Source organism: Crinia signifera, chromosome 8, assembly GCF_055691185.1.
Source record: "Crinia signifera chromosome 8, ASM5569118v1, whole genome shotgun sequence".
Classification (NCBI taxonomy): domain Eukaryota; kingdom Metazoa; phylum Chordata; class Amphibia; order Anura; family Myobatrachidae; genus Crinia; species Crinia signifera.
In genome coordinates, this window is record NC_139224.1 from 105,182,356 (window position 1) to 105,198,251 (window position 15,896).

Here is a 15,896-nt window from a genome sequence, read left to right on the forward strand (position 1 = left end):
TTGGCCAATCCCTTGCTAATTTAGAAGACAGCGACCGTCTGAAAAGTAAGTACTGACTTACTTTTCAGACCGAAGGCTGGAAAAATCATTCGATGGTGTGCAACCATTGAATGATTTTTCCCTCCTTGAGTTCGCATGTAAGGGGATGTGTACAGTAGCACATCCCCTTGCATGAGAACTCAAGGAGGGAAAAATCATTCAATGGTTGCACACCATCGAATGATTTTTACAGCCTTCGGTCTGAAAAGGGGCGGGTGTTCAGTCGGGCGGCATTTACCTGAATGTCTGAATTTTAATTTAAATCTGTTAACTGCTATTTTCAGAGTCTCTAACGATCATTATGCAGGATGTACAGTATGCTTAGTGATCAGATTGAAATCAGGGAGATGTGAAACTTAGGATAATATTGCCATTAAGCAAAACTGCATACCCAGAGGTAAATGTACTAAGATGAAAGGTCTGTTAAAGATGGGATGTTGCTTATAGCCACCAATCAGATTCTATTATCTATTATCTTCAAGAATGTGATAACTATATAAGAAGTAGAATCTGATTGGTTTCTATGGGCAACATCCCATCTTCAATAGAGCTCCCTCCTTTGTAAATTCACCCCCTAGTGTTTAATGGTGTGTACACACGGGTACAATCAGCATTAGATTTTGACTATACGGTCAAAATCGCATAGGGATCGCATGCAGATCGTATGCAGATTGCACAGGTTTTTTTACCTTGCGATCCCGATGCGCTCCTGTGGCATCACAAATCGAAACCCAGATAGACAGGGTTGCAATGACCATATAGTGCAGGTCTGCACTATATCGTCCAAATCGCATGCCTTTCAGGTGGCTTGCCCTGCGATTCAATCCCGATCCGATCTGATCGCATCGGGATCGAATAGCAAGCCTACACACCTTTAGAAAGTAAATATCAATGTAACATAAATGTTGCAAATCTTGATATAGTAAATAAAAATAATATCTCAGTAGTTTATACAGTATACCGTATAGTGACATAGAGCCAGATGCAATGAGCTTCAAAAGTAATAAAATGGAGACTGATAAAAAACCAACCAATCAGTGCCTGCCTGACATTTTTTAAACTGTGGGGTAGATTTATTAAGCTCAGTGAAGTGACAATGTGTCTGGTTTTTATCCCTGGCCAATCATCTCCTACCTGTCATTTTTCAAACCAAGGCTGTAACTTCACAGTTAGGAGCTGATTGGCTGGTGATAAAATCCAGACAGTTTATCACTTCATCGAGCTTAATAAATCTGCCCCACAGTCTGTGACATGGCAGGTAGGAGATGGCTGGCTGTTTATCACTCTATATTTTATCACTTTTGAAGCTCAATGCATCTGGCCCATAGAATGACATTATCCACTGCTATACTGTACACAGCAAAAGCTTCTAAACTAACAAAACACCAATGTATGGAAATCATTGTAGCATAGTGTATAAATATATATGTATAAATATATATATAATGCAACTGTCATTTTTAGCAGATCAGATAAACTGGGATATCTGCTGATAATATTATCAACGTATCATGGTTACTATTTTCTCCGGCACCTGAATGTCTTATTAGTAATCTACGGCTGCCTTACCGACCCCACCACCCTTCTTCCACTTACTGATCATCTATTTAAGCCTCTCGGAGAGTTCTCTGCAAATCCCAGGGAGTACCATGCTAATCAATAGTGGGATTAAGCTGTCAGAATATGAAGAGCGATCAATACACACAATGCCAGCTCCCTCCAAACGATGTGACATTTGCACACGCTACTGGGAAATCCCTTGAATCATTCACATTTTTTTTTTTTTTTTTTAGGGTGAAATAGGAGAGCCTGGTCAGAAAGGAGGAAAGGGAGATAAAGGAGAACAGGTGAGTGAGCAAAGCTGCCTTATAAATCAAAACTGAAAGGCTAACACAACTGGACTACATTTTTATATCCTTCAAGCCATTGTAAACCCATTAAATGTCATGGTTTCTGTGGTCAAGAAAGCCTGTAGATATATACACCTCTATAAAATAATCACATTGCATAATAATCAGTACAATTAACAAAAAATACAGCAACATAAGAGAGATATACTGTATGTGGAAACATTGAAATACAGTAGCTGCAGTCAGACACCATGGCTGGTCTTCCTTTATACCCTTACTGTACACTATGACTAAAGGTCCATACACACTGGACGACTATGCCCAGCATGTATGGACAACGATGATCGCGTTCATTGCTGGGGGGAAAGCCGCTCAGTGCATACACAATGAGCGGCTTACCCCCTGCCCGGCGCCGATGACGTGGGGAGGATGGCTTTGCATAGCGCAGCGCTATGCAAAGCCGTCCTCAAAGCCACTCATCTGCTGGTAACACCAGCAGATGAACGGCTTTCCCGGTGATGATGCGGGAGCGCGCAGCAGCACTCACCGCTCATCGCCGGGCCATACACACTGGGCGGCTTTGAGCTAAAACAAACATGTTGTTTTGAGCAAATTTCAGCTCAAAGTCGCCCAGTGTGTATGGGCCTTAACAATAGCCACATAAAAAAAGACATTAGCAAATATTATGGGTTAAATGGCTTCATAAACTTTTGTATCCACAAGTATTTGCACACTCAATACAGTACATTTATAAAGCCTTCTGGGTAATATCTTGATTTACAGACCTCTAAAAATGAGAAATGAACATATAATATATAAGTAAAATGTTTCTAATAACACATTCTTCTTTTGTTTGCAGGGCCCCCCAGGACCAGCTGGTCTGCAAGGCCCAGTTGGAGCTCCAGGTCCAGCTGTAAGTGATTTAATAATAACATTTTAGAATTTGTGGAAAATGTGATAGCATATAACTACTACAGGCTGTACTATAATTCCATATTAACCACAGGGCCAGAGTGTCACAACATTCCCGGAGGAGGTGAAATTTACAGTATATTTAGCAGAGAAAGGAATAAAAGAGAATAATTGATAGCTGTTAAAAGATGACTTTGAAACAATACTTTCATTGTGAAGGTTATGGAACAATAAAATTGTCACTGTGTGCATACAGTATTGGGGGAAAAAATACCTTTAGGAGATCTGTGAATGTGAAGAGGAATGCATTGGGTTGTCATTGGCCATTTTTGATCAGCTATAAAGTAGTACAGGTTGAGTATCCCTTATCCGAAATGCTCGGGACCACGAGCATTCCGGATAGGGGATTTTTTCGGTTTTTAGAATAATTATTTTTAGGCTTACTTACCTGTCCCCTGATGGTGTCCGGTGGTCCCTCGGCGTCCACGCAGTCCCCGGGCGTCCACAGCAGGCCTCCGGCATCTTCTCTGGGTCTCCAGCGGTCCCAGGAATGCATTGCGCGGGTGTGCGCGCGCACCGGTGACGTCACCGGCGCGCGCGCGCGCACACTGACGCAATGCATTCCTGGGACCGCTGGAGGCCCTGGAGAAGATGCCGGAGGCCTGCTGTGGATGCCCTGGGACTTGGTAAGTATGAAAAGAGGGTAGGGGGGGTTGAAAAAAAATTAGAATTATTCCAAAAACCACGGTTTTTGGAATAATTCGGATAATGGATACACGGATACGGGATACTCAACCTGTATTTAAAATGTTCTGTGGGGCTAATGTTCTTACTGCAAATCCTGCAATTTGCAGGTCTTTGAGGAGGGGATGCGGTTAAATTATGTGATTTGCATCATTAGCCCCGCCCCTCCCCCCAAAAAGCCGCAAATCACCTAAATTTACTGATGCAGCCAGGGAGACTTGGCGGGTGCCGCCATATCCGGAAAGGTTGCACACCTTTCTGGGGGACCCTGATTTTTGGGAGCCTCCCGGCCATTCTGGGAGGGTAGGCAACCTTGATTAATACTTACTGGGTTTGTTTTTTGTACAGAAGAGACCCATTGGTTCACAAGTCGCAAAAACAATGATTTGCTAAAATTGATAAACAGTACAGGTATTATAAAATATATAATTAATGCAATTTATCTAAAGTCTAACTCGGCTGTCTTTGCTGTACTGGTCCTAAGCAGTCTAAGCTAAGGTGCCTCTAAGGTGCCTCTTTGAAGGGTCATTCCTGCTGGTTTGTTAATGTATAGTGGAACTGTAGGTCAGGCTTGGCTTTCAGTTCGATATAATGTAAAATAAAAAAAAAGATTAAAAATGGAGAAGCAATAACATTTTGGGGGTATTCAATTAAGTCTAGCTAGCTGAAAAAAATGGACTTTCCTATTAAATAATTTCTTCTATGCAGTTTCAGTTGAAACCGCATCTGGGAAACATAACTAAATAATAGTAAAAAATGGCCGCAGTTCCGACAGAAACACAGAGATTGGCGAGTAATTTGCAGAGCCACATGTTTTCTGACTGTGACGGATTTTTCGACAGACAAAAAATCGTTACTGAAATTTGATAGGTCGAATGTAAATTTTACCTAAAATTGCCGAAAAAGGGCAGTCCCTCCACTACCTGTACACTTAATGCAGGGACTGATGACACAGCTGGTCGGGTATATCGACATTCCAACCATCTGGGTGTCCTGACTGCTGCATCAAACAGCTAATCGGTATGTGTGTATACTTACCTGAATTAGCCGTACTGTTGGCATGATGGTGGGTACGCTGTTAAGTCGTGATGGTGTGTATCCAGCCTAAGAGTGGGTATACATTTGCATGTCAGCACAATTTGCCATATCAGCAGCACTTTACTAGAATTATTGTCAGCTGGGGCAAAGCCTTAATTTAGCTCCACTCCAGCCCCCTCTACTCTGCATGTATGTATGGGTATCACATTGAGCACCCCAGGCTTGTGACCCTGTAACCCCCCTAGTTACAGATCCAGGTATCATTCTCCTGCAACATTTTCCTATCAATCCTGCTGCCCGACCAACTACAAGATATCGCATGTGGCCCACTGCAGTGTAATGGCCATTACATTGGGCTACTTGTATTCAGCTGGCTGTCCTGACCGACACATCAAGCAGATGATCGCAAAGTGTGTATACTTACCTGAATTTTGTGCTCTGTCCACTGGACTCTCTTAAGATGTTTAAGATCGTTGATTTACACTGGCAATTTTAAGTGATTATATGTGTAAGGGAAATAAGGGACAGTATGCTCAAATCAAAACGAGGAGAATTGTCATGTGGCCGTACACCATAAAATTAACTACGATTTTTGTTCGCCATTAAGCCGCGTATTTATCTCTTCCTTATTTTTCAGGGATCAGATGGAGAACCAGGTCCAAGAGGTCAGCAGGGAATGTTTGGTCAGAAAGGAGATGAAGGAGCTCGCGGTTTCCCAGGTCCACCTGGTCCAATTGGTCTCCAAGTAAGTAGATCTTGTCCCAGATGGTGTGAAGCAACTGAATGGACCTGGACAATGTTGCAACAATCCCTAAGTAATATCTAAGGCCTCTCCTAAGGCAGAATTATGCATTGGGAGTTACATGAGACATTCAACATTTTGTGGACAGGATACATCCTGATGTTCGCAGTGTTGCATTAAAACCTAGAAACTGTAATGTCTGGCATATATAGTTTATGTACTTTAAGTTGTTAATGTGTACATTACATTGATGCAGTATTTTCTCTACAGAGACTTTATTGTAAGTTTTCATTTGAGTTGATTCATTTTTTTTCTATAGTTTGGAAACAATGTAAGAAAGCTTAATTGTATCTTTCTTTCAAAATCAAATCAGTATTATTTTGATCCATTGTTGCAGGGCCCCTAAAAGGTGTGTTTCCCAAAGGCCAGTGCCCACTCTGCCTATTATAAATTATAAAACAGAATTGTAAAATGGTAGAGGAAATAGCACTTGTAAAGAGAAGAACATTTATTTAACATGAATACAGTCTACAAATCAAATCTACAGTATAAATAAGGTTGTATTCCTGATATTCCTGATTAAATATACCATAAGCCAAATGTAATAGGGTTTGAGAATCATAAAGTGAGAGATTTGGGAGATTTATGCTATTTTTTTAAAGCAGCACTCCGTCACATGGCCAAAGCAATTGGTTTTCAGTGCCGCTTTTAAAAACAAAACAAAATGGAAAACACTCCAAATATCTCTCACTTTCTGATTCTCACCCACACCTGTGGGTGTTGAGGCTTTGACAGTTACAGTATAGCATAACTGTAAATTAATACGAATTACTATAATTGTTACTATTAACTATTTATACAGTATATAACGTTTGGACAACCAGTAAAATTATGAAAGATTCACTGTTCTAATGGATGGCACATCCATATGCAGCATTCTCTGGGCTGCACTGTAACAGTAGGCTTAGATACTAAAAAATTGTATTCTATTTTTATTTAAAATGTGTTTACTTTAATAAAAAAAAAAAAAAAAACAGATGGTATTGCTCTAGATTCATCTTCCGGCAATGTGTCCCAACTAATCTAGATTCCAGTGTATGAACAGAAATTGAATATATATATTTTCTTCATTTGCATCCATTTTAGACAACAAAATAGGTATACGAGTAATTGCAGATACTGTCGTTCTAGGTCAAGCAGAAGTTATTTAATCTCTGGAGTGTGGCTACTGTATATTACAGAATTAAGTGATAGATTCATAAATTTAGTAACGGACCATGGATCATCTTGTTGGTGGTATCTGTTTACAGGAAGTTCCTATTCTTATGAATGTATCATATTATTTCCCCACACTTCAGTATCACATTGTGGCATGTGCAGAATACAGTATGTTACCTTTACTGAAATACATTATGAACCCTCCCCATACCCAGACAATGTGATCTGCATAACAGCAGTGCGTGGATGTGTGTGTGTGAATACATGCTGGCAGTTCTGGCATCTGATAAAGATGTTTCGTGAAAACAGGAGGTGCTCCATGCCCTTAACAGATGAAATGTGTGCATGAGGAGCTGGCAAAGCCCAGATCTGTGGGTATCAGTCTGGATGAGCCTCAGTCAGCAGTCCTGGCTGAATGGATGAATGGGACATCAGCTCAGTAATCAGTGCTGTGCCAGCTGGCAGAGATTATGCAATTGCCGCTGTGCTCCAAGCAGAGAGTTACTGATGTTACTGATCTGGGAGAGGGAGCGTGTTGATACCTCCTCTTTCCATCCCTAATTTGTCAGAGCGGTGGTATAATGCATATACTGTAGACGTGCTATCTAGGAAATGAACTGTATGAAACAGAGTTCTGTATTGCTGTGAGCATAATAAAGATAAATAATTCTATATAAACAGATAGTCACTGCTCTGTGCATAATACAGATACACACAGATCTCTGTGTGTGATACACAGGATTCTCACTGTATGATTCAGAAACACTGATCTGCTTCTTATATAGTACATATAGAATATATACAGATGTAGCCAGCCTTATCTAGCCTCCACTATGTTGCAAGTGCAACACGCATGGCGTATCGCGTGCATCCGGTGCTGCGCTCGTGTGACAAAATCACACTGTGACTCATTTAAAATATTTGACCCGCAGTGTGGCATTAAACAGGCACTAGCACCCACATCAGAGGGTTTGCATTTATGAAATTCAGTAGTATAAATATTATTCCCATGTGCCCTTCAAGTTCAGTCTTTGGGGTAAGTTTAACCATCTGCACTGTTCAAAGCCTCCTTGTCTTCTGCAGGTGTAGCTACTGGATTTAAAGGGGCAATACCAAACCAGAAATGTATTGTATTTAATATTATTACCTCTTTAAAGATCAAGATCACTTTAAAAAGCACCACTCTTGGGCCCTTATTCTGATCGGTGCGGCCGGAGCCGATTATGCGGCCAGGACCGTGCGTGCGAAACCCCGCCTTCCATACTGATCGCCAACTCCGTCCGTATGCGGTAAGAAGCTGGCCGAACGGACCGCACGTGTATTTTTCACGGAATACGCCTCCTCCATCTAAGGGAACCTCCCCCATCATTCGATGGTCGCAGACCATCGAATGCAGAACCGAGTGCTCCACCAGCACCCGCAACCTCAGACCACACGGACATTTCTTTCTGCAAAAGCAGGGATCAGGGCGGGCAGCTGACATCCGGCGATGTCATATGTCCGCCCCCTACGCGTGCGTCACGGCCGCATTACCATACGTACGCCCAGCGTTTTCATGGGAACTCCCATGAAACGCGGGGCGTATGCATATGATAATGAGCCCAAATAGCCCTTCACGCCCCTCTCCACCCCCTGTTCGGAGTGTTCACATATCATGCGGGATTTGGCCGTACGCCCCGCTCGCACATGCGCAGAGACGCCTCTGCACATGCGCAGACACAAAACATCGGCGGCCCGAACGCACGCGGATATATCCGCACCGATCAGAATAAGGGCCTTTGTGTCACTGTACCTAAGCACAAGAAAGGGATGGGCTATGAAGAAAAAGCTGTGAAGTCATCATTATAAATCGACACAGATTAACATCACAAAGATCTGTCATAGTACATCCACATATTGCAAATAAAGGGTCAATAATAAAAACTTCCATCAGGTTTACAGATGTAGGTGTGCCCAGCTTTGCCGCCCTGCATCTGACTCGGGGCATAGCTGATGTGGTAGCAGAGCCCATGGACTATAATGTGTGCTTGGGATTGCGCTAAAGACTAGAAAATCATTAGATGCCCCTAATCTGCCTGCTCAGATCAGCCCATATTCTGCTTTGTTGAACCCAAACACCGCTCCCATCCAAACTCCACCAAAGCGACCACAAAACTCACTTATTTTATCTATAGATCCACAAATCTCATGTCACACCAACATTTTTGATAGTGTCAGGTGGGTTGGGATCATTGGGTCTACAGCAAGCTGATCAACAATCGTTAGGTCGACACGCTAGCTTGACATAGTTCTAGGTCGATATGGGACAAGGTCAACATGGGTCTAGGTCGACATGGGGTCAGGTCGACTCAATGACCTGTCGACCTAAACCCATGTCGACCTAGACAAACGTCGACCTTGACCCATGACCCAACGGTGTCAACCTAACGATTGTCGGCCAACTTGTGTAGATCCAATGACCGTATCCCTGTCAGATGACCTGAGGAATCATTTTTTTATAATAAATATGAGTTACAAACACATCTGTAACCTTTCTGCTTCAACTCGGTGAATGCTTGCATTATCTAACAAGGTGAAGTGATACTGTTCATGTCCAACTATTAATAAGCAAATGCCAGCTGATGCCGCTATAAGATTGCCTGTGCATACACAACCAATACATTCATTGTGTCATTCCTATGCATCTGTCACTTATATCATTATGTGTATGTGAAAAAGATAAACTCCAGCCTGTGTATAATGCAGATGTACAATTCTTTATATAATAACGCCCCAGTAGATGCATCAATAGAATGAATAATGGGCCTTTCTATATTGCCAGTAGCAGCTTCACATATCATCAGTCTGTCCCAGCAGGACATAAATTATTAACCTTGCCCGCGCTAGAACTGCTGTGTACAGTTTTCATCATCCGTTTACAGCCGCCAATATCCTGCGGCTAACACGACATTCATATCTGTTAGTGGAACTATAGTTGAAGAATTAATAGCTAAATGTTATAGAACTGTGCTGCATGCAGTTTGCATACTCAGACCCACATGGCATTGTACTGTAAGTACAGTATTTGATGCCCACCTTAGGCTGTTATACTTATAAGGCACATTAACACACTATGGGAGCAATTCAGTTTTGCAGGCAGTGCTGCAAAGTATCACAGTAATCATCAACTACGCACATATCCACTATTTACGGCACCTGCTCGTTATTCTGCCCAACTGTATGGATACGGTGTATAACATGTGATGTGACTGGTCAGGATGTACTGTTCTGGAACAGAACATTGCGGCCATTATATCCAATTGAACAGCTCTACAAGAATTCTTAATGATACAAGTTAGCATATATAAAATAACTGCTAGTAACTTTCACAAGTACTGTAGGTTTAGGAGCTTATTACTACTTACAGCTAGAACACCACCTAGAAAAACCTGTTACTAATGTTCTGCCTCTGCCTATTTGGAGACCCTATAACAGGCATTCCCAACCATGGTCCTCAAGGCACACCAACAGTGCAGGTTTTGTAGATATCCAGGCTTGAGCACAGGTGACTCAATTAGTATCTGAGGGATTCTGATTAAACCATCTGTGCTGAAGCCTGGATATCACTAAAACCTGCACTGTAAGTGTGCCTTGAGGGTGGTCCTTGTTTGGGAATGCCTGCCCTATAGCTATACAGACCCAGCTAATCAAACAAAGGTTTTAATTGTTTGATCGGGAGGCCCAATAACAAGACCCATTCAGGGAATTGGTTTTCAGGATGGGCTATAATAGGAAAATAGGAAAGCCAATGACAAAATGGCTGCACAGAGTGGTCTTGTGCAATAATACTGGTCAGCCATCTCATTGATTAATATGGGCTTGCAGAGTACACACTTGTACAATTTATGGTGTGTACACACTTGTACAATGTGCATGAGATTTTGACCATATAGTCAAAATCTCATCTGGATTGCATACAGATCGCACAGGTTTTAACCCTTGCGATCCCGATGCGCGCTCCCGTATCGCAGCCAGAAAGTCTTGGCTGCATAGACTATATAGTGCAGATCTGAATTATATAGTCTAAATTGTATGCAGATAGTCTAAATTGTATATATAGTCTAAATTGTAATATAGTCTAAATTGTACAAGTGTGTACACACCTTTAATTCACACCCAGCAGTGAGCCACGGGTCACTTTAGCAGGCACAGACATTACACATTAAAAGCAAACTTGGTCAGTGACTATTAAGCTAAGCAAGGGGAGAGGACGAGAGGGCACAGTTGTCACTCCCTAGAGACTTTGCGGATTCATCCTTATTTTACTTAAAGAGTCTCAAATTTCTAGTTATACCCTTTTGCTCTTGTATGTATGTGTATGTGTGTGTGTGAGTGTGAGTGTGTGTGTGTGTGTGTGTACAAATTGCTCCTAATTTGACTACAGTGCTATTACTACTACAGAGTTTAAGTTACTCCTAACAAATACAGCAGTATAGTAGTTGTAGATATATTTTAGAATTCCAGAACCAGTCCATAACCCTGTTGCTGTCTTGATTTATTTTAGGGTCTTCCTGGACCCCCAGGTGAAAAGGGAGAAAATGGTGACGTTGGACCAATGGTGAGTATACCACATTCTGATATTGAATAAACCTTAACCTCTCCAATGTCAGTAGCAATGTAAAACTTTGAGACTACTAACTTGTGTCGTGGTACACCATATAAGAACTACACTACATTGGCTATTTTAATCCATTGTTTTCATGTTATTATAGGAGATGTAACAAATATTTAATTGAATTGAATAGAAACGTAGAATGTTTGCTGAATATGTTGCAAATTCCAAATGGTTCAGGTTTTCCATAAACAAGAAATTAAATATATGCTTCTTCTCAACAGGGTCCACCTGGTCCCCCTGGTCCTAGAGGTCCTCAAGGTCCTAATGGAGCAGATGTGAGTATTCTGTACTATGTGTGTATGTAGAGGATGCATATTTCTGTTACGTATCTATGTATTTAAATCTTCATTTTTCTACAGGGTCCACAAGGTCCTCCCGGGTCTATTGGGTCTATTGGTGGAGTTGGCGAGAAGGTAGGTCACATCTAATGATCTACTGTAATAATATAAAGTTTTGCTTCTATGAGAGTCAAGGGTCTGGCCACTTTTGATTTCATGTAGTGGATTACTTCTGTATTGTAAGGTTCTATTAGTTCTATTTCAATGTGTAGGAGGATAAAGACTATGAATGCAGACTGTAGTCTCAAACCATCCATGCCCACTAGGGCAGAACTGCAGCTTTCCCAGTTATATTTACCTGTGTAGTCATGGGGAAAAATAATACAAAACTGTAATCATAAATGACATTTTATAAAACTGGGTGACATGCAATGATAGGGGCCCATGTTTTGAGATTCCCAGTGAAAATGGGCAAGCCTTTCAGATCCAGCCCCTACCAACTGCACCCACCAGGACTCTATGGTATGCCCCAGCAGTCTTCTATTTTAAAAATAAAACAGCCTATATCAAGTGTATTCTCTTTATATTACTCATACCGTTCATTTATCTCTGGTTTACTTTCATTCAGGAAAAATTGTCTGGTGATGATTGTCACAGTTTGGCCTGGGCCTCCTATTTCCAATGACAAAGTCTTACTTCTAACACTGTGGGCCAAATGTAATAGGGTGTGAGAATCAGAAAGTGAGAGATTTTGGAAGAGTTTTACCGTTTTTCAAAATCAACCTGGTTTTGCAGTGTAAATGATTTCCGCTTAAAAAAAATGGTAAAACTCCCAAAATCTCTCACTCTCTGATTCTCACACCTTATTACATTTGGCCCTGTGTGTTGCCAATTGTATGGCAACAGTTTGGGGAAGTCCTCTCCCTGTCTCAGTAGGAAAATGTTCTCCTGCACAAAGAGACCAACATAAGATGGTTTACTGAGCTGGCATGGAAGAACTTGGCTGATCTGCTCAGAGCTTTGACCTCTTCCCCACCAACGATGAACTGTAATACCAATCTCCATGTTCCGAAAACTAGTGGAAAGTTGGGGGTTGTCATGTCAGGAAAGAGGTGGAGGGGGAGGAGACACCGACTTCAAATGAATGGGCATGATTTTGGAATGAAATATTCAACGAGCACATAAGGATTTCAGTTATTTTTTAATAGACTCCTATAGTCATGGGGCCTGATTCAGACGAGTTCGCTAGGCTACTTATATTTGCAGCCTAGCGAATAGGTAAAAGCGGTTTTATGGGCGTTCCCATGCAACAGCCCCCTGTCCGCCCCCTTCGTTCCCACAGGGGGTCTGCCTATGCATGACTATTCGCCCATACACAGACCCGCACAATCGGAAACGTGACCAAATTCTTCCCTGACCGATCAAACCTGAATCAGGGCCATGGTAACTTTGGGATAAGCAAATTAGAGTATTGTCTTTTAATCCCCATTGGCCAAAGACACGTCTTCTCTAGTTACATGCTTAATGGTGCTTTAAGTTCATTCTATCTATAGTGATAACATTCACTCCTGATGTAATTGTTAATCCTGCATTTAAATCTCCACGGAAAGGTCTGTGCTGCAATGCAAGAAAAATGTAAATGCCAATCATACACATATTAAAACAGACATTAGTCTTATTATGAGGCTGCATTAGAAATCCATTATTGTGTTTCTATGTGCCTTGTATTAGGAAAACTTTCTGTCTCCAGTGCTTTTCCATATCTCTAGAGTTGCCATACCATGAAAAGATTCTGCCTGCCGTGTTTGCATACAGACTTATTGTATAATAATAGCTGTCATGTTAAATCAGACAAATGCAGTCTTGTATCCAGGGAAGTGTGCAGTCCGATGAATCAGACGCTCTGCAGGTTTTTCATCTCTAAAGTGGAAATATTTTTTGGTATTGTCTTATTTTGTTTAGCCTAAAATCTAACTTGTGATTAGATCTTTACTTGAACATTTTCTGTGCTGCCTTTACAATCTCAACAACAATATAGTACATCAGCTACTCAGCGACAAATTCAAAAATATTGAAAAACAGCAGTGATTAGTTCTGTGATTGTATTAATTGATGACAACAAAATGTTTAACTCTATAGCACAATACTTTGATAATATAATGATCAGTGCTATGTTTTTATCTCTATAGTACAATACTTTTATAATATTTCTAGATACTGGAATACATTTTGTTGTCAACTATGATTGGGCATCCTTCAGTATTCTGAATTTCCCCTGCCTATCCCACATGGTGCTTAGCATTTCAAATGACTAATATCCCTTTCAAACATATGCCCCTGCAAAAACATGGTTTCAACACAGGTTTTTCATTGTGGGTGTAACCTGAGTTCGAGCTTGGAGAACCCATTTCACACTACTCCGCATACCAGGGTTTTCCCCAGGTTGACCCCTTCCACACTTAAGCCATATTGCCTTGGTATACAGTGTGAAGTCAGACGAGGTCTGCCATCTGCCGCTGACCTCATTTGTAACAGCCCCAGGCAGCCCAAATAGCCAATCAGTTCCTACTATGCATTACCTGGGTCATACCTTTCAGACAATAGCTAGGGTATGGACCCATGTTAAAAATTCAGATATAAATAAGATCCAGGTCAACTCAGCATGCAATGTGATATTGGCTATGCCTAAAAGTGGTATGCAGGGTAGCTTTTTTTATTTAATCTTTTTTTTTAGTAATTCATAAAGTATATAATAACACCATTGTTGTAGCATTAGCTTGCTCCTTATTATAATCTCCAAATTATAGATGCATTAGAACAGGGTTGAGAAAAATTGCCTAAACTAGAAGACAGGATAAAAGTGAAGAAACCAGACCATCTTTCCAAAACAAAAACTGAAACACTCCCAAACCGCTCCCACCCTACAACCACATTACTGAACAGCTCTCCCATACCACATCCCCGGGCAACCAACTCCCATGGCTGCACAACTAAGGGGGTAATCCCAGACAAACCAACGCTCTGCAGCCACATTGCTCTGCAGCTACTCTCAGGACAGATAACATCCCCCCAAAACCTCTGTACTGGGGCTGCTAGAGCAGATATCTTCTTCCTCCTTCCCTGCAACATCTGGTTGCCATAGTAACCTAGCCCCTGGGATTTATCAAACTAAATTAATCACAATTTGGAAATAAATAGTGATGACTATAACTACAATTTATATTGATGTTTTTACCACATGCCTTATATCTATACATAGTTAATTATATTGGTGGTATAAGCACATCAATTCTATAATATTCAAAGAATAAAAGTTGATGAGTCATATAAATTAAGAAGATTTTTCTAAATGAGACAAGAATTAGGAGAAGCATTTAATAGCAAGCATGTGTGAACGCGTATGGGTCATAGGGTTGACAGGACTTAGGTTGACCACTGTAGGTCGGAAGTCTCCAGCTCCACACATGAATTAAGTCTACATGCATTCGGTCGACATGGTCATTAGGTCAACACAAATATAAGGTCCATTGGAAAAGGTCAACATGAACTTTTCATGTTTTCTCCATGTCTATGTCTACTTAAGTTGACAGGGATACTGTATAAGTGTACCCCATTACCACACCTGGCTCGCTTCATTCGCCACGCTTCGGGCACAGTGCCTCCCTATGCTCGGCACAGTACTATATTCTCACCCTATGTCCACTTGGATAGTAAAGCATGAAAAAACACTTTTTTTGCAAAAAAAAACCCCATCAAATACTCATGTCAACCTTTTTTATGTCAACCTTTCCCGTGTTGACCTAATGATCACGTCGACCTAATGACCATGTTGACCCAATTCATGTCAGCATATTTCATGCGTCAACCTAGTGACTGTCGATTTGCAGTGTTCAACCTAATGACTGTCGTCCCAATGCTTGTAGACCTAGTGACGGCATCCAGTGTGAACATATACTATAGTAACGGCTTTCTAAAGCAATATCATTGCCCACAAATGGTTAAACATACATTTTTGTGCACATTAACTAATACCCATTGATATTACTGAGGCACTGTGTTTGTGTGTGAAATTATAAGCGTCATCATCTTGTGTGAACCCACAAAATGGCCACCATCCTTTGTCTCTGCTATCTCACCAATTTTTTTAGTTATTGTAATTATACAAATTACCGGTATGCAGTTAGAATTCCGACTCCGAAATCCCAGCTGGGCCCGCTCCGTGGCGAGAGAACCTTGCCGCAAGGGGGAGGGCAATCCACGTCCCCTCCTAGTCAGGATTTCGACGGTCGGGATTCCGGCATTGAAATTTTGACCGCCGAGATTCCGACCACCGGGATTTCGTACCAATCCCAGATTGCCAAGCAAGCTTATCTCTTTCATCTGCATGAGTAGATGGCAGTGGGAGGCCTATGTAAAACCAC

The 15,896-nt window shown here is 41.4% G+C and overlaps 1 protein-coding gene across 2 annotated transcripts in view; it reads left to right on the plus strand.

Moving 5' to 3' along the window:
• The window catches only part of COL11A1 (collagen type XI alpha 1 chain), a 211,714-nt gene that overhangs the window by 162,640 nt on the left and 33,178 nt on the right, over nt 1-15,896 (plus strand). For both annotated transcript variants that reach the window (XM_083156920.1, XM_083156921.1), the window contains 6 exons: nt 1,833-1,886; nt 2,749-2,802; nt 5,221-5,328; nt 11,087-11,140; nt 11,419-11,472; nt 11,557-11,610. In XM_083156920.1, coding sequence (XP_083013046.1) covers nt 1,833-1,886; nt 2,749-2,802; nt 5,221-5,328; nt 11,087-11,140; nt 11,419-11,472; nt 11,557-11,610 — 378 coding nt within the window. The remainder of the gene's footprint in view (nt 1-1,832; nt 1,887-2,748; nt 2,803-5,220; nt 5,329-11,086; nt 11,141-11,418; nt 11,473-11,556; nt 11,611-15,896) is intronic.